Source organism: Neoarius graeffei, chromosome 7 (genome assembly GCF_027579695.1).
Source record: "Neoarius graeffei isolate fNeoGra1 chromosome 7, fNeoGra1.pri, whole genome shotgun sequence".
NCBI classification, from domain to species: Eukaryota; Metazoa; Chordata; class Actinopteri; order Siluriformes; family Ariidae; genus Neoarius; species Neoarius graeffei.
This window is the reverse complement of record NC_083575.1, coordinates 69,079,562-69,099,534: the sequence shown is the minus strand read 5'-3', so window position 1 is coordinate 69,099,534 and position 19,973 is coordinate 69,079,562. Positions and strand designations below refer to the sequence as shown.

At 40.4% G+C, this 19,973-nt stretch overlaps 1 protein-coding gene across 1 annotated transcript in view; it reads left to right on the top strand.

Moving 5' to 3' along the window:
• hk1 (hexokinase 1) overlaps positions 1–10,785 on the top strand; it is an 87,502-nt gene extending 76,717 nt beyond the window's left edge. Inside the window, exons 12-18 of the mRNA XM_060926320.1 lie at positions 1,160–1,279; positions 1,578–1,673; positions 3,292–3,391; positions 3,603–3,786; positions 8,174–8,329; positions 9,238–9,471; positions 9,570–10,785. Coding sequence (XP_060782303.1) covers positions 1,160–1,279; positions 1,578–1,673; positions 3,292–3,391; positions 3,603–3,786; positions 8,174–8,329; positions 9,238–9,471; positions 9,570–9,717 — 1,038 coding nt within the window. The 3' untranslated portion in view covers positions 9,718–10,785. The remainder of the gene's footprint in view (positions 1–1,159; positions 1,280–1,577; positions 1,674–3,291; positions 3,392–3,602; positions 3,787–8,173; positions 8,330–9,237; positions 9,472–9,569) is intronic.
• Positions 10,786–19,973: the final 9,188 nt, after the last annotated feature.

Sequence of the window (19,973 nt, the reverse complement as noted above, 5' to 3'; positions counted from 1 at the left end):
TACAAATCAAGAGCTTCAGTTTGTTAATGTTCACTTCAAACATCAGAATGGCAAAAACTGTGATCTCTGTGACTTTTACTGTGGTATGAGTGTTGGTTCCAGATGGACTGGTTTGAGTATTTCAGACAGATTTTCACACACAACAGTCTCTCAAGTCTACACAGAATGGTGCGAAAAACAAAAAACATCGAGTGAGCAACAGTTCTGTGGTTGGAAACACTTTGTTGATAAGAGAGGTCCGAGGAAAATGGCCAGATTGGTTCGAGCTTTTTTGCCAGGAAGGATAGCTCTGGCTTGGCTTCGTGAACGAAGATTAAGAAGGTGATCGTCCACGTTGACTGCAGGCTGGTGGTCGTGGACGTATCCTTCGGCCTATGCAATGGAGTTTTGTAGGTGAAGTACAGTGTGTGCAGAACTGGCCCCACCCTTTACACCCGGGGTTCATCTGCCATGGCCTAGCAAGCTGGGATGGTGACAGTGAGGTCCTCAGGTCATAGGTTTTATATCAGAGTGCCCTTCTTCTAGACAGGTTGTCTACCATGTCTGGCAAGCCCCATCTGCCTGGAGCGACCTGGTTATACTGCGCCAGGTACCCGCAGTTGTCCTCTCCTGTCGGTTTTAATCCAGGTAGCACCATGAGGAGGTCGGAGTAGGACTTGAGGTCTGCGCCACTCAGTGGATGTTTTAGATCCAGTATGGAGCTCACCCATACGAGCATCCAGTGTCTATGTTGGCCCCCATTTGCCCCCAGGAAGGATATAGTAACTCATATAATCACTCTTTACAACCGTGGTGTAAAGAAAAGCATCTCAGCATGCAACAGCAGAAGACCATATTGGGTTCCATTCCTGCCAGCCAAGAACAGGAATCTTAGAATCAAGAACAAGTTCCTATTAAAGTGGCCGGTGAGTGTATTATATCCTTACCAAACCGTTCTGTGCGTAGGGGCGGAGTCAGTTTGGAAGAAATCACTCCAGTCAGGATAGAAATGTTTCATTATAATATAAAGAGGAACTTTGTGTTGATTTGCAGAGACGCTTCTCTCTAAGGGAACAAGAGAACCCAAACCATGCCAGCGATATGTCCCCTACTGGTTTTGCTCTATATGACCACATTTAATTATCGTCAATTTATAACATGCTTCCCTGATCTCTTGTAGCTTTTTGACCACATTGTTGCCTGCATATCGGACTTCCTGGACTACATGGGAATAAAGAACGCAAAGCTTCCGTTGGGCTTCACTTTCTCTTTCCCCTGTAGACAAACCAGCCTTGATGCTGTAAGTTTACTACAATCTCAAAATGACTCTGTAGGTTATTTGTTCTGTATTTATTGTTTTTTCTGTGAGAATGGGATGGTACTTTTAAAGGTGATAGATAGAATCTGTACATTCAAATCACAATTCATTTTACTGTCTTTTAGATGTGTTATGGTTGTTTATTGGTTATTTCCTCAGTGGTAACTTTATTATTTCTGTATTTATGGGAATGTCTTGGGCATAGATGTGACTTTTGAAGTGACACCTCATGGATGTTCTGAGCTGATTTCACTGTTTTTTTCTTTTTTCAATGATGCAGGGCATCCTGGTAAACTGGACGAAGGGCTTTAAGGCCACAGACTGTGAAGGAGAAGATGTAGTCGGTCTCTTAAGAGAGGGGATTAAAAGGAGGGAGGTGAGATCTAGCTGCACAATCGTCAGCACCTTTTATACAGATGTTCCTTCTGAGTATTGTGACCTTTGGAAATATTGGGGAACTTTTAGTGCTTTGGGTATTGTAGAAGTAAACATATCAATTTCCATCAAGGTGTTGCCTCTGTCACGGTGTCTGATACAGTTTATAAATGAGAAAGTTTAAATGTGTGCAGATTATACAGTGGTGCTTAAAAGTTTGTGAACCCTTTAGGATTTTCTATATTTCTGCATAAATATGACCTAAAGCATCATCAGATTTTCACACAAGTCCTAAAAGTAGATAAAGAGAACCCAGTTAAACAAATGAGATAATTTGGTCATTTATTTATTGAGGAAACTGATCCAATATTACATATCTATGAGTGGCAAAAGTATGTGAACCTTTGCTTTCAGTATCTGGTGTGACCCCCTTGTGCAGCAATAACTGCAACTAAATGTTTCCGGTAACTGTTGATCAGTCCTGCACACTGGCTTGGAGGAATTTTAGCCCATTCCTCCGTACAGAACAGCTTCAACTCTGGGATGTTGGTGGGTTTCCTCAGATGAACTGCTCACTTCAGGTCCTTCCACAACATTTCGATTGGATTAAGGTTAGGACTTTGACTTGGCCATTCCAAAACATTAACTTTATTCTTCTTTAACCATTCTTTAGTAGAACGACTTGTGTGCTTAGGGTCGTTGTCTTGCTGCATGACCCACCTTCTCTTGAGATTCAGTTCATGGACAGATGTCCTGACATTTTCCTTTAGAATTTGCTGGTATAATTCAGAATTCATTGTTCCATCAATGATGGCAAGCCGTCCTGGCCCAGTTGCAGCAAAACAGGCCCAAACCATGATACTACCATCACCATGTTTCAGTATTCTCCTGATGGTGGACTCATGAACATTGACATTAGCCAATGTGAGAGAGGCCTTCAGTTGCTTAGAAGTTACCCTGGGGTCCTTTGGGACCTTGCTGACTATTACACACCTTGCTCTTGGAGTGATCTTTGTTGGTCGACCACTCCTGGGGAGGGTAACAATGGTCTTGAATTTCCTCCATTTGTACACAATCTGTCTGACTTTGGATTGGTGGAGTCCAAACTCTTTAGAGATGTTTTTGTAACCTTTTCCAGCCTGATGAGCATCAACAACGCTTTTTCTGAGGTCTTCAGAAATCTCCTTTGCTCGTGCCATGATGCACTTCCACAAACATGTGTTGTGAAGATCAGACTTTGATAGATCCCTGTTCTTTAAATAAAACAGGGAGCCCACTCACACCTAATTGTCATCCCATTGATTGAAAACACCTGACTCTAATTTCTCCTTCAAATTAACTGCTAATCCTAGAGGTTCACATACTTTTGCCACTCACAGATATGTAATATTGGATCATTTTCCTCAATAAATAAATGACCAAGTATAATATTTTTGTCTCATTTGTTTAACTGGGTTCTCTTTATCTACTTTTAGGACTTGTGTGAAAATCTGATGATGTTTTAGGTCATATTTATGCAGAAATATAGAAAATTCTAAAGGGTTCACAAACTTTCAAGCACCACTGTAAAATGTGTGTATTGAATGGGTGTGTGTGTGTGTATATAATCATATCTGCAGGAGTTTGACTTGGATGTTGTAGCAGTGGTTAATGACACAGTAGGAACCATGATGACTTGTGCTTATGAGGAACCAACATGTGAGGTTGGCCTTATTGCAGGTAAAGTAGCACGGTTCATAAACATAACATTCAAATCCATGTATTGAGTTCAGTCTGTTTTCCCCTCAAACAGACAAGCTAATGGCTAAAATTCTCTCAGAGCATATCCCTTTCCTTTATAATGTGAACAATTATTAGTATCTACTAAATGTTCTACTAAGCTATTAATGACAAAATTTAACCCACTGAAGCATCTTTGTTTTGATGGCAGGAACGGGCAGTAACGCCTGTTACATGGAAGAGATGAGGAACATTGAGACAGTGGAGGGAGATGAGGGCAGGATGTGTGTGAACATGGAGTGGGGTGCATTTGGTGACAACGGCTGCCTAGACGACATCAGGACCCAGTATGACCGAAACGTGGATGATCTCTCCCTCAACCCTGGCAAACAGAGGTGCCTTTCTGTTTAAAGAACATACTGAATTGTTTCTATCCTTGCAGAATAGACAAATTCTTGGATAAACAGATTGGATTTGCAGATGGAAGTTGGTTAAGCATAGTCTCTGCTCAGAGATCTCCTAATGCAGGGATGTCGAACTCATTTTAAGTAACTGGCCAGATCAGAAAAATTATTTGCAAATGAAAACATTTGTGAATGGTGAAGCTCCTAAATTAGATATTTTGGAAAGAGAGATAGTGTCAGTGTTTTTTCGCTAATTATATGAGGGAACGCCATGGTCTCAAGGTTAGAGAAGCAGCTTTGGGACCTGGTTTGATTCCCTGGACCAGCAGGGAATTGAAGTCAAGGTGACTTGAGCAATGCACCTAACCCCAACTGTTCCCTGGGCTGCCCACTGCTGTGGGTGTGTGAAAGTCTTGTTGTATGTTGCTCTGGATAAAAGCGTCTGCTAAATGCCTGTAATGTAATATGAAGTTCTAGTTTGCCCCCTAGTGGAATAAGATTATATCCCTCATCAAAAAATTCCCCTGCAGGGAAGGATGGGTCACGCGACATAAAGTAGTTCCACTCGTGATTAAGCAATGTATCTCATGGCATCAAAAATTTAAAAAGTAAATATGTTGCAAGTTAGTCATGGTATATCCTGCATATACCATGAACTGACATCACAATTTCAAGCTATACGGACGACTCGAGTGAGTTAGACCTGTAACGTAACTTTTTATGCCTCCGCCACCGTAAGGTGCAGGAGGCATTATGTTTTCGGGTTGTCCGTCTGTCCGTGCGTGTGTCCGTGCATGCGTCTGTCCTGAAACCTTGTGAACACGTTATCTCAAAGGCTAATGAAAGGAATTTCACCAAACTTTCACCATTTGTGCATTTGGGGACAAAGATAACTGATTAGATTTTAAGATCAAAAGGTCTAAGGTCAAGGTCACTGTGAGGTCACATGTCTGTCCAAAAACCTTGTGAACACAATATCTCCAAGACGATTGAAAGGAATTTCACCAAACTTTCACCATTTGTGCATTTGGGGACAAAGATAACTGATTAGATTTTAAGATCAAAAGGTCTAAGGTCAAGGTCACTGTGAGGTCACATGTCTGTCCAAAAACCTTGTGAACACAATATCTCCAAGACGATTGAAAGGAATTTCACCAAACTTTCACCATTTGTGCATTTGGGGACAAAGATAACTGATTAGATTTTAAGATCAAAAGGTCTAAGGTCAAGGTCACTGTGAGGTCACATGTCTGTCCGAAAACCTTGCGAACACAATATTTCCAAGGCTGATACAAGTAATTTCACCAGGTCAAGATTACTGTGAGGTCAAATGTCCATCCCCAAATCACAACTTAATAAGGTGTGTAGTCTACCGGGCGGAGGCATCCCCATCGACGCCATTGGCGTCGAGTTCTATCTAGTTTTCTTTTTTTTTTCCTGCAGATTTATTTTTAATTCTTTGCAGTTAACACTTTTGGTTTGGAATTTTTTTTGATGAGGGATATAAATAAAATATACCATGCACTGAGAGGCAGCCCCTCAGACAATAGTACTGTGCCAGTCACCTATGAGAATCCATAATTTCACCTGGAGCTTCTCAGTGCATGGTATATTGGATTACTAGCTCTTTTTCAAATCTTTCTGTTTAATTACCATCCACAAGACAATTTTAATTTAGCACACAAATTATAAATTAATTTGCTGGATTAGAACCTTTAACAGTCTATTCCTGGTTCATGGGATATATACAGTTGTGCTCAAAATAATAGCAGTGTGTTTAAAAACGTGAGTAAAGCTCAAAATCCTTATAATAGTTTTTATTTCCATGCATTGGGAACACTGCACATTATATTCTACATCAAAACATGAAGAAAAATGTATCAATATTTTAATTACTTTACAGAAAATGAAGAAAAATGAACATTGGGCTGTTCAAAAAAATAGCAGTGTCTGCATTTTTCATTACAAACCCCAAATATTTACTGTATAAACTGAAAAAATCTTAAGGATTTAGTATTCCTGTGAATCACTAAACTAATATTTAGTTGTATAACCACGGTTTCTGAGAACTTCTGGCACCTGTGAGCAGGTATTCCAGCCCAGGATGGTTTGACAACATTCCACAATTCCTCTGCATTTCTTGGTTTTGCCTCAGAAACAGCATTTTTGATGTCACCCCACAAGTTTTCTATCGGATTAAGGTCCGGGGATTGGGCTGGCCACTCCATAACTTTCATTTTGTTGGTCTTGAACCCTGATGCTGCTCGCTTACTGGTGTGTTTGGGGTCGTTGTCTTGTTGAAACACCCATTTCAAGGGCATTTCCTCTTCAGCATAAGGCAACATGACCTCCTCAAGTATTTTGATATATGCAAACTGATCCATGATTCCTGGTATGCGATAAATGGGCCCAACATCATAGTAAGAGAAACATTCCCATATCATGATGCTTGCACCACCATGCTTCACTGTCTTCAGAGTGTACTGTGGCTTGAATTCAGTGTTTGGGGGTCGTCTGAAAAACTGTCTGCGGCTCTTGGACCCAAAAAGAACAATTTTACTTTCATCAGTCCACAAAATGTTTTTCCATTTCTCTTTAGGCCAGTCGATGTGTTCTTTGGCAAATTGTATCCTCTTCAGCACATCTTTTTTTTAACAGTGGAACTTTGCAGGGGCTTCTTGCCGATAGATTAGCTTCACACAGGCATCTTCTAATTGTCACAGCACTCACAGGTAACTTCAGACCGTCTTTGATCACCCTGGAACTGATCATTGGCTGAGTCTTTGCCATTCTGGCTATTCTTCGATCCATTCGAATGGTAGTCTTCTGTTTTCTTCCACGTCTCTCTGGCTTTGCTGTCCATTTTAAAGTGTTGGAGATCATTTTAGCTGAGCAGCCCATCATTTTCTGCACTTCTTTACAGTATACGTTTTACCTCTCCAATCAACGTTTTAATCAAAGCACGCTGTTCTTCTGAACAATGTCTGGAACGACCCATGTTTCTCAGGTTTTCAGAGAGAAATGGATGTACAACATGTGCTGGCTTCATCCTTAAATTAGGGCCACCTGACTGACATCTGTTTTTTCACAGAATGAATGATCTCACTAATTAAACTCCACACTGCTATTATTTTGAACACGTCCCTTTCACTTAATTATTCGATTACACAGACTCGGGAGCATGCATATCATGAATGTTGGGTCTGTTGGTTTTCTATGACTCTACTACACCTACTGGTAAATTATTTGCCATGTAGTAATATAATTTCCACCAAAAACAGTGATTGATCTGGTTAGTCGTGTTGGACTGCTATTATTTTGAACACAAGTGTTTTTATATATATATATATATATCTCTGACACCCTTTGTCTTGTGCATATTGTACACTTATCTGGCCTCACTTATCAGACACTTGGTAGTTACCATAGTTGCACACACACTTAAGTGCACCTGGCTATATCAGTCCAACGGGGAGCAAACCTTGTGACAACAAATAGCTTTCTAAAACAATCTAGAGCATGGTCACTGGATTGGAAATACAAGTCGTGGCAACACAGTGTCCTGTGGTTGGTTGGTTCAGTCAAAGGGCCACATTTGGTGAAACTAGGCAATTCTTGACCAGGTCTGGCGTGTAAGACTGAGTTAAACCCTGCTGATTAAACTACAAATAGCTGGTGACTCTTAAATGAGAATGCAGTTTTAGCTGCTGTTTGAACTGATTGTTATGCTGCAACTTTACTGTGATCTTTGTATTACTTGGGTATTCTAACCTCATATTAGACAGAATTGCTGTAGTTTAATGGTTATTATTCTATCTACATTCACCGGATATGAGCAATCGCACGCTCTGATTGGCTACTCTACTACTAGGCTATCAGCTCATATACCGTGAGTAGAGAAAAACAAAATGGCGGAGTGTGTTGCTCAACCGACCAAGGATGAAATAAAAACTCTACTCGAAAACAAAACCCCCAAAAATAAAATAGCAACAAAACGTGGAATAAAAGTTTTTGATGGTAATAATGCATCTTATTTTAATTTTTCAGTAGTTATTATTATAGCATTTTTTTCACAAATTGCTACTGTCATTTTGCCGGTTTGTTTACATTCTAAGCAGAAATGATTTTGTCGGACATTTTGTATAAAGTTTTTATTTATCAAATTTGCAATAAATACATAAAAATGCTCTGTTTCTCAAAATCCAGTGAATGCGGATAGAATAAAACAGTTATTCCACTCAATCTTGTCGTACACGGCTTATAGCCTACTCGGCGCTACGCGCTTCGTCGGCTATCAGCTCATGTACGACTCGATTTCATGGAATGACTATTAATTAACACCTTACCACTTTTGTATTTTGATACCTTCGGTTTCCAGGTATGAGAAGATGTGCAGTGGGATGTACCTGGGTGAGATTGTGCGGAACATCCTCATTGACTTGACAAAGCGTGGCTTCCTCTTCAGGGGCCAGATCTCAGAGACTCTCAAGACTAGGGGCATCTTTGAAACCAAATTCCTGTCCCAGATTGAGAGGTATTTATGCTTGACTTATCAAAACTGAAGCATGCAAGAAAACAGCATGAATGTAGTCTTAAAAAGGTCAAAGGTAACTTTATTGTCCCCAAGGGGCAATTATTTGTGCAGCCAACAGACAGGACAAGACACACAAAAATACAGCAAAACCATAAAATACCCACAATACTAAAACACAGTAATAAATAAAACTAAAAAAAATACATTTAAAATAATTCAGACAAATTATTTAAAATGGAGATGGAAGATGGGATAAAAGAATTCCTGAGTCTATTTGACCTACATCTGGGCATGGAGTACCTGCGGCCTGAGGGGAGTAGCTTGAACTGGCAAGACAAGGGGTGGCTAGAATCAGCTGCAATAGATTGGGCCTTCTTTGCCACTCTGTTTGAATAGATGTGGGAGAGAGTGGGGAAGTTGATGCCAGCAATCTTGCTACATGTCTTGACAATGCTCTCTAGTCTGTTTTTGTTTCTCATAGACAAACAACCAAACCAGCAGATAAAACAGAAGGTTAAAACAGACTCAATAAAACAGGAATAAAACATTCTCATAAAAGTGGGATCAATGTTAAAATTTCTCAATTTGCGATAAAAGTACATGCGCTGATGGGCTTTGGCACATACAGCCTCAGAGTGTGATTCAAAACATAACTTGCTGTCAATTATTGTGCCAAGGTACTTGTACTCTTGTACTATCTCAACAAGTTGACCATCTATGGTAGTGGACGGAAGAGGGGGGCACTTTTTCCTAAAATCAATGACTAATTCCTTGGTCTTGGAGACATTTATTTATGTCATTTAATGTACAATATTATATCTGAATCTTTGTTTCAGTCGTTTTCCTGTTAGTAGGAGTTGTTAGTTGTATTGCTGTTATCTAAACTTCATGCTGATATCCTCCTGTAGTGACCGTCTGGCGCTACTGCAAGTCAGATCTATTCTGCAGCACTTGGGTCTGGACAGCACGTGCGACGACAGTATCATTGTTAAGAAAGTGTGTGGTGTTGTGTCACGCCGAGCCGGACAGATCTGCGGTGCGGGAATGGCTGCTGTTGTGGACAAAATCCGAGAGAACCGAGGACTGGACCATCTGGACATCACTGTGGGGGTGGATGGGACGCTCTACAAACTCCATCCACAGTGAGTAACCAGATCAGAATAGGTCTACTTGTTGCAGTATGTTGGATTATTTGCATATTTTACATACAAACCCAAAAATTCTTTGCCATTCTGTTTAGTTTCTCCCGGATAATGCACCAGACTGTGAAGGAACTTGCGCCCAAGTGCAATGTGAATTTCCTTCTGTCTGAAGATGGAAGCGGAAAAGGTGCTGCGCTGATCACCGCTGTTGGATGCCGCCTACGTCAGCAAGAACAAAAGAACTGAAAAGGTTCAGACCTATTGTCTAGTTCCATCTTATTTTAAACGAGTGCTGAACACTTCTTCCTCGGAGCCCTCACTGAGCTTTATTGGACTTTCAGTCCAGAGCATGGGATCCTCCATACTTCATATTTCACTCCATTTTGAGCTAACTGTAACTGTAAGCCATTCACTGTGTCTCACTGTTAGTGTCTAAGTGTAGGTGTATGTTTTAAGAATAGGTTTTATCCCTCACCGCTGAGTATACGAAGATTTTTTTTAACTTTGCTGTAAACATTTTTAGATGTATATTAACAAAAGGGAAGATATTCAAGGCAGTGGTAAGATCGATTCTATATAAATAAAAGGATATAATATTTATTTTATTTTTGTATTTGACCAATGTATTGTCAGAGTGTTAAATCTATGACGGGGTTTGATGGAGAAAGAATGTTATGAGGTTTTTGAAAGTTATGAGATGGTTACTTTAAGCCTGTTAGCATTTCCCAGAAGACAGGATTATTATGTGAATGCTGAGCTAGCTACTATTCTGTTTGAGGCTCATGAGTTTGAAGAGGGCTGTTCATGTGAGTTGAGATCCAGTTAACCTTAATTCATTATGTATTGTTTCCATACTTTGTCATCTCAGCTCCTGACACCTCCCCCACCCCTTAAAACACCGACAGATCGAGTCATTTCGAGGTAAACAAGAAAGGAGACTATTTGCCTTTGTAATCTGACCCTTTCTAAAGCACCCCTTTCAGCTGAAACAGTTGTATCAGACTGTATTACGTATTGCTTGTGTGAAAGTAATTAATTAATTGTGCGTGCGTGTGCTGTGTGCTGTGTAAATACGCAAGTAGATCATCAATCCTGCAGTATAATGGTGCAAATCTCCAGTAAATGTCATTTGTGTGTACTCTGACTGGATGTTTCTGTGTGATCCTGTGTAGTTACTGTGAGTAAACCTGTGCAGTGGTATGATGAATGCATGCCTTACATGGTCTAGTGTCCCCTCATTTTGTACAATGAATAGGTGCACCAAATGTAGATGTTCGATAAAAGAGCATAAATAAACTATTTTGATGAGCCACATATCAGTTTGTGTCTCTGATGACTAATGACTCTGAATAATAAAGAATTGTGACAAATATTGTAGCTACAACCCCAATTCCAAAAAAAATTAGGACGCTGTGTAAACTGTAAATAAAAACAGAATGCAGTAATTTGCAGGTCATGGAAACCCTATAGTTAATTGAAATTGGTACATAGACAGCATATCAAATGTTGAAACTGAGAAATGTTATCTCATTATCTCTAGCCGCTTTATCCTGTCCTACAGGGTCGCAGGCAAGCTGGAGCCTATCCCAGCTGACTACAGGCGAAAGGCGGGGTACACCCTGGACAAGTCGCCAGGTCATCACAGGGCTGACACATAGACACAGACAACCATTCACACTCACATTCACACCTACGGTCAATTTAGAGTCACCAGTTAACCTAACCTGCATGTCTTTGGACTGTGGGGGAAACCGGAGCACCCGGAGGAAACCCACGCGGACACGGAGAACATGCAAACTCCGAGAAATGTTATTGTTTTTTGAAAACTATATACTCATTTTGGCGGCACGGTGGTGTAGTGGTTAGCGCTGTCGCCTCACAGCAAGAAGGTCCTGGGTTCGAGCCCCGGGGCCGGCGAGGGCCTTTCTGTGTGGAGTTTGCATGTTCTCCCCGTGTCCGCGTGGGTTTCCTCCGGGTGCTCCGGTTTCCCCCACAGTCCAAAGACATGCAGGTTAGGTTAACTGGTGACTCTAAATTGACCGTAGGTGTGAATGTGAGTGTGAATGGTTGTCTGTGTCTATGTGTCAGCCCTGTGATGACCTGGCGACTTGTCCAGGGTGTACCCCGCCTTTCGCCCGTAGTCAGCTGGGATAGGCTCCAGCTTGCCTGCGACCCTGTAGAAGGATAAAGCGGCTAGAGATAATGAATGAATATACTCATTTTGAATTTGATGTCAGGAACATGTTTCAAAAAAGTTGGGATGGGATTATATTTATCACTGTGTTGCATCACATGTATTTTTAACAACACTGTAAACATTTGGTAACTGAGGAGACCAGTTGCTGTAGTTTTGAGAGAGAATCGTTGTCCCATTCTTACCTCATGTACAATTTCAGTTGCTCAACAGTTCAGGGTCTCCTTTGTCGTATTTTGCGCTTCATAATTCACCAAATGTTTTAAATGGGAGACAAGTCTGGACTGCCGGCAGGCCAGTTTAGCACCTAGACTCTTACTATAGAGCCATGTAGTTTTAATACTGTATGTGCAGAAAGCAGTTTGGCATTGTCTTGCTGAAAGAAGGAAGGCCCTCCCTGACAAAGATTTTGTCTGGATGGCAGGATATTGCTCTGAAACGTGTATATATCATTCAGCATTAATGATGCCTTTCCAGATGTACAAACTACCCATGTCATGTGCACTAATGCACCCTCATACCATCACAGATGCTGGCTTTTGAACTGTGCGCTGATAACAAGCCGGATGGTCCCTCTCCTCTTTAGCCTGGAGGATGTGGTGCCCATGATTTCTAAAACGAAAGCGACAGTTTATGCTGGTCAGTGTTGCAGTGGTTTAGGCACCTATCCTGGGAACGCGAGATGCCTGTCAGTCACAGGGCAACCTGCACACACATTTTCACATACATTCACACCGAAAGTAAATTTAGATTAACCAATCAACCTGCAAGCATGTTTTTGGCAAGTGAGAGGAAACTAGAGAATCTACAGGAAACCCACATGGTCATGGGAAGAACATGCAAAACTTGGCACAGGCAGTAACCTGAGCTCAGGATTGAACCAGGGACCTTGCTGATTTGAGGCAGCAACATTGTATCAGTTATAAATTTTAACTTTACCAAGTTACACTATATGGCCAAAAATTTGTGGACATCTGAACATCACATCCATATGTGAGTCTTTTTGATTGATTGATTGATTGATTGATTGATTGATTGATTCCGAACAGTAAAGAAGATATAAAAACAAACAAAAAAACAAAAATAAAATAAAAAATGCAATCATAAAAACATCGTCATAAACAGAATAGCGTAGCCACAAGGCAATAACATAATAATGTTCGGAAAGGATTAGGAAGAAGTAAATAACTTATCAAATCCTAACCCTCTATACCACCGTTAATCAAATGTCACTTTCCACCATAATAAACTACATATACAAAAGAAAGCAAAATCAACAACAAAAACCATACCAACATACCAAGACATACTAACATGGTATAATATCGCCCAAATCAAATCAAATCATATATATACAAATACTTATGCTATGCATATATACACGCATACAATACATATATACAGTACATACTACATACCTATAACTATACACATCCATATGTACAGACACCATATCATAATTATGCATATTATGCTTATATATTATATACAATTATGCATTTTTTATATATATATATACACACACACACACACATACTCACTTTTTATATAATATATCCGTATGTACCCATACCCTCATATATATACACTTATATTATCAGTAGCATGTTATTGTAATTCCTCCTCCCTATACCTCATAAAGATCTGTTCCTTATACCTTTTTTTGAACTGGTTTATAGTTGTACATTTCATTAGCTCCACATTCAAACTGTTCCATAGCTTTACTCCACAAATAGAGATATTGAACATTTTTAACGTTGTCCTAGCACTGCAAATTTTAAATTTCAATTTCCCCCTAAAATTATAGCCCCCCTCTCTATCCGAGAACATTATTTGGATATTCCTTGGTACTTTATAATTCCTTACTTTGTACATTACTAAGGCAGTTTTATATTCTGTAATATCCCTGAATTTTAAGCATTTTGAATTTAAGAATAGTGAATTAGTATGATCTCGGTAACCAGCACTATGAATTATTCTTATAGCTCTTTTTTGAAGTATAGTTATTGCATGAAGTGAACATTTATACGTATTTCCCCACACCGCTGAGCAGTAATTTAAGTACGGTAAAACCAGGGAACAGTAAAGAATGCAGAGTGAATTATAGTCCAGGACATGCTTAGCTATACTCAACACAGATATGCTTCTTGATAGTTTCATTAGTATGTATTTTATATGTGATTTCCAATTAATTCTATCATCTATTATTACCCCAAGAAATTTATTATTAGAAACTCTTTCAATATCAACACCATCTACCTGTACATTTATTGCCCTATTTATTTTATAATTATTAAATAATATGATTTTTGTTTTAGACAGATTTAATGATAATTTATTTCGATCAAACCAACTTTTTAACCTGCACAATTCTGAAGAGATTATGTTTTCTAACTCATGCAAATTTGTTCCAGAACAAAACATATTTGTGTCATCTGTAAATAATACCATCTTAAATATCTTTGATACATTGCACATATCATTTACATAAAGAATAAACAGATTAGGACCCAATACTGACCCCTGAGGGACCCCACAATCAATATTCAAACGAGTTGAGACAGAGTCACCCAACTTCACAAATTGTGTCCTGTTGCTCAATTAACTTTTTATCCAATTTAATACAACTCCCCTTATCCCATATTGTTCCATCTTATTAATTAATATATCATGATTAATAGTATCAAAAGCTTTTTGAAGATCAATAAATATCCCAGCGACATATTTCTTATCATCTATAGAGTTACTGATTTCTTCAGTTGATTCCATTAGTGCCATCTCTGTTGATCTATTTGCTCTAAATCCATATTGACTATCACTGAGTAGTTTGTATTTTTCAATAAATGTATCTAATCTGTTATTGAATAGTTTTTCAATAATTTTGGAGAATTGAGGAAGTAAAGAAACAGGTCTGTAATTTGTGAAGTTGTGTTTGTCCCCAGATTTATACAATGGAATTACTTTTGCTATTTTCATATTGCTTGGAAATGTACCGATTTGAAATGACAAGTTACAGATGTATGTTAATGGTTTAGAAATCCCCCCAATAATAGTTTTCACTAGTTTCATATCAATATCATTACAATCTGTGGATATTTTATTACTACATTTATTAACTATATCAATAATTTCCTTCTCATCTACTGGTGTAAGAAACATAGAACAATAATTCCTCTTTATAATATTATCTATACAATCATCATTTGTTACTGGATCAGAGATATTTTGAGCTAACTTGGTCCAACATTAACAAAAAAATTATTAAAAATATTAGCAACTACATCCATGTTATAATTTTCGATACCTTTGTCATTAAAGTATTTAGGGTAATGTATTTGTCCAGAACCATCTTTAATAATACTATTTAATATATTCCATATTCCTTTAATATTGTTTTTGTTATTATATATTAATTTACCATAATAATCCTTCCTATATCTCCTTATGATACTTGTTAACTTGTTTTTATATTTTTTATATTTATTTTCTGCCTCTTTGGTTCTTAATTTAATAAATTCTCTATATAGAGTGTTTTTCTTCTTACAGGCATTTTGTAATCCCTTAGTAATCCAAGGTTGGTCATTATAGTTTTGTTTTGTACTATATTGCTTCATTGGGCAATTTTTATCATATAATAATTTGAATATACTTAAAGAGTTATCATATGCTCTATCAATGCTATTCTCTATATAAACTGATTCCCAGTCTTGTATTAATAAATCATTATTTAATGCAAACATGGCCTCCTCAGTCCTAACTCTTCTATACTTAAGTTTATGGTCTGTCACATTTCTCTTATGATTACAGTCATAAATTGTAAAAACTGGTAGATGATCACTAATATAATTGATTAATATTCCACTTATAATGTTATTATCTATATCATTGGTAAATATATTATCTATTAAGGTAGCACTATGGTCAGTAATTCTGGTGGGTCTGGTAATTTTTGGGTGGAGACTCATACTGTACATAGTATTAATAACCCTTTGGTGACTGACCCCTTGAAAATGGTTCCTCCAGGAACCATGACGTTTCAGTTGTCAAGACAACGGAAAAACTAAAATACAAATACAAGAGCATTTTGTTTTGTGCACAAGAGCATTGTGACGTATCTTTCTGTTTTTGTATTTTAGTTTTTCCGTTGTCTTGACAACTGAAACGTCATCGTTCCTGGAGGAACCATTTTCAAGGGGTCAGTCACCAAAGGGTTAATAAATTCCTCAGTCATACTGTACTTATTAGGGTTCAACAGATCAATATTAGTATCCCCACAAATGAAGATAACTTTTTTATCATCTACTGTAAATGTCTTTTCTACCCAGTCCTTAAACGCCTCTATACTAGTTTCTGGCGCTTTATATATACAATAATTAATACATTTCTACTTTTTTCAATATTAATTTCGATTGTTAAACATTCTAATAAGTTATCAATCACAGTTGTCATGCCATCTATTAACTTATAATTCAAATTACAGTCCACATACACCGCTACTCCTCCTCCACCTTTATTTTTCCTGTTTATATAATTAAATTCATATCCAGCCAGTTCAAAACCCACTCCTTTCTCCAGGTCAATCCAGGTCTCCGATATGGCAATTATGCTGAATGGATGAGTAAACTGACTTAAGTATTTCTTGATGTGTTTGAAGTTAGTGTACATGCTTCTGCAGTTGAAGTGTATTACTGATAATTTTCCCACAGCCTTAGTGGACTGATTGTACGATTGTACTGTTCCTCTGTGTAATAGTGGCAATTATCCTTAATGGTTGAAAAAAAGTTATTGTCCGGGTCTATGTCATTTTCTGTATCCAGTAGTTTATGGTCAGTGAATTCATGTGGTTTCAGTTCCAGGTGTTCATAATCAACAAGCATTTGCGTTAGCCGAGTAGTGTTCCGAGTAATGGATGAAGGAGTTATTTCGGTGTGTGTCATGGCTGGGTTTGGTGTAGTGTCACGTCGGTATTGATTACTGTACAGTCCCGATAGCATCACTGGTATTTGTCCAAGTCCTCAATGTTCCGTATGACCAGAACTCTCGCCTCCTCCGGTGTCCCATTCAGCTTGATGAATACTTTGCAATTGGTGATCCATGTAGATTGAATTTTGTTTTCTTTCTTCAGATGTCGTGCTTTTCTGGCGATGTCAGCATTGTGTTTTGTCAGGTGCTCGTTTATGTAGACGTTTGTCCTTTTCAGTTTCCTTCCTTGTTTCAGCAGTGTAGCTTTATGTTTCCAGCTGATGAATCTCATGATGACGGCGGTGTTCTCCTTGTCTCTCCTGGGTAGAATGTGGCAGGCCTCGACGTTGTTGCAATCAATATCGATTCCCTTCGAGTGTAGGAATGCCGACACTTGTTGCTCCACGGAGTTGCTGCCCAGTTCATCATATTCCCCCTCCCTTGTCACTGCTTTTGCATATGACAGGGGTTTAATATGAATCCCAGTGATGATGACGTCGTTCATCCTGGTGTACTGTTCTAAATCAGCAACTCTGCTCTCCAGGTGAGCAAGACGCCGGTCCTTCTCGGCGTTCTGCAGCCTGAGCGACTTCACTTCTGTCACCAGCTCCATGATGGTTTTCTGTTGCTGTTTAATAACAGAAACCTCTTCTGCCAGAAAGTCGAGTGACTTTTTAATATCCTCGCCTTCCTCGGCTGTAAAGTTCTTTTTTGGTGGCATAATTCACCAATAAAGCCATCCAATTCGGTAAAATGTTTGGAGAGTCCTTTCCTCACCTCACCGCCTTTCCGAAATTTCCCACCAGAGGAAGTGACGTCCCGAATCCCAAACCCTCCAAATCCCGAGTCTTCTCCAAACTGTTGCCACAAAGTTCAATCAGAGTCCTTCCCATACCACATCGGGCAGTGCCAATCTTCGTTTCAGTAGCCCTTGGCCTCTCACATAGCTAGAGTTACAGTGGGGGGCTAGTCCTCTGGTACCCGTGAGAGTTTGACTCCCTACTCACATCTGTATTGCAGCATGCCTCACCAGATGGCAGTAGGTACCATTTTTATCATGATCTTCAATTCCCACCTCCGGAAGAGCTTTTCGTGCATCCCAGGAGAGGCTGGGGACATGGAATCTGAATGGACCACGTTCAAAGCCTCCATTGTAGAGGCGGCTGGTAGAAGCTGTGGCCAAAAGGTCGTCGGTGCCTGTCGTAGCAGTAACCTAAGAAGGTGGACACCACCAGTGTAGGAAGCCATCAAGCTGAAGAAAGAGGCCTTTCAGACTTGGTTGGCCCAGGGGTCCCTTGAGACAGCTGGCAGGTACCGGGAGGCCAGAAGGACTGCAGCTTCAGCAGTTGCTGAAGCAAAAACCCGGGTGTGGGAGGAGTTCGGGGAGGTCATGGAGAAAGACTTTTGGTTGGCCTCAAGGAAGTTCTGGCAAATCATTCAGTGACTCAGGAAAGGGAAGCAGGGCTTGCACAGCCAGGAAGGACAACTACTGACCTGAACTGTGGATATTGTTGGGCGGTGGAAGGAGCACTTTGAGGAATTCCAGAACGCGTCCTACATGTCCTCCATGGAGGAGGTGGAGTCTGAGGACTCGGGGAAAGCTTCACCCATATCTCTGGCAGAGGTCACTGAGACAGTTGAGAAGCTCCTCGGTGGCAAGGCGCCAGGAGTGGATGAGATTTGCCTTTTTTTTATTGGATTTCATCTACTCACTTTACACAGTACAAACATAAAAACAAAAGACAGAGACATACAATAAATAACTAACAAAACTTAAATATGCGCATAAATGAGGGGTGAACTAACGGACTCGAGGTCCCATAAGGTAAGCCCCATAAGTAGCCTTGAGATGCTGAAGGCTCTGGACAGTGTTGGGCTGTCTTGGCTGACACGCCTCTTCACTGTCATGTGGAGGTCGGGTACAGTGCCTGTGGAGTGGCAGACCGGGCTGGCGGTTCCTCTTTTTGAAAAGGGGACCAGAGTGTGCTCCAATTATAGGGGTATCATTCATGCTCAGCCTCCCCAGGAAAGTTTTATTTCAGGGTGCTGGAAAGGAGGCTCTGACCAGTTGTCAACCTTCAGATTCAGGAGGAGCAATGTGGATTCCATCCTGACCGTGGAATGGTGGATCGGCCCTTTACCCTGGCAAGGTTGTTTGGGGGGGGTATGACAAGCTGGTCTACATGTGTTTTGTAGATTTGGAAAAGGCTTGGGACCATGTCCCCTGGGGGCTCTTGTGGGGGACACTGCGGGAGTATGGGGTATCAGGGCCATTGTTACGAGCCATCTGGTCCTTGTACAACCAAAGTGTAAGCTGTGTCCAAATTCTCAGTACAAAGTCAACCATGTTCCCAGTGGGTGTTGGACTCTGCCAAGGCTGTCCCTTGTCACCGATCCTGTTTGTGATATACATGGATGGGCTCTCAAGGCGCAGCTGGAATCAGGAGGGTGTCTGGTTTGGGAACCTCAGAATTGCATCTCTGCTCTTTGCAGATGATGTGGTTCTGTTTGTGTGGCAGCAGGGGCATGGTCAAGTGTCGGTCTGTGAATGGAGGGCGGAGTCAGGGAAGGTAAGTGGCAGAATCACTGCACCTGATGTGAATTAACCTGTGTTTGTGTGTCTCCCCCAGTGACCGTGCCCTATAAAAGGAGAGAGAGAGCAGAGAAAGGGAGTTCTCCCCAACCTGGACACTTGTGTGCGTGCGTGTCTGACTGGGAGAGTGTGAAAGGGAAAGCTGAAAAGCTAGAATAAAAAGTTTTTGTAACACTCAGTTCTGGCCTGACGTGCTTCTGTGCTCCACCCACCTTCAACAATTCTTACAGTTTGCTTCTTCAGAGCATGACCTTCAGCAAACACGAGGACGGTTTGCAGCCGAGAGTGAAGAAGCTGGAATGAGAGTCAGCACCTCCAAGTCTGAGGCCATGGTTCTCTGCTGGAAAATGGTGGAGTGCTTCCTCTGGGTTGGGAGTGAGTTGCTGTCCCAGTTGAAGGGGTTCAAATATCTCAGGGTCTTGTTCACGAGTGATGGTAAAATGGAGCGTGAGATGGACAGGTGGATTGGGGCGGCGTCAGCAGTAATGCAGGTGTTGTACCAGTCCGTTGTGATGAAGAGGGAGCTGAGCCAGAAGGGAAAGCTTTCGATTTACCAGCCAATCTATGTTCCAACCCTTACCTATGGTCATGATCTTTGGGTTGTGACCAAAAGGATGAGACTGCAGATACAAGTGGTTGAAATGAGCTTTCTCTGTAGGGTGGATGGGCTCACCCTTAGAGATGGGGTGAGGAGCTCAGACATCCAGAAGGATCTCTGAGTAGAGCCGCTGTTCCTTCACGTCAAAAGGCGTC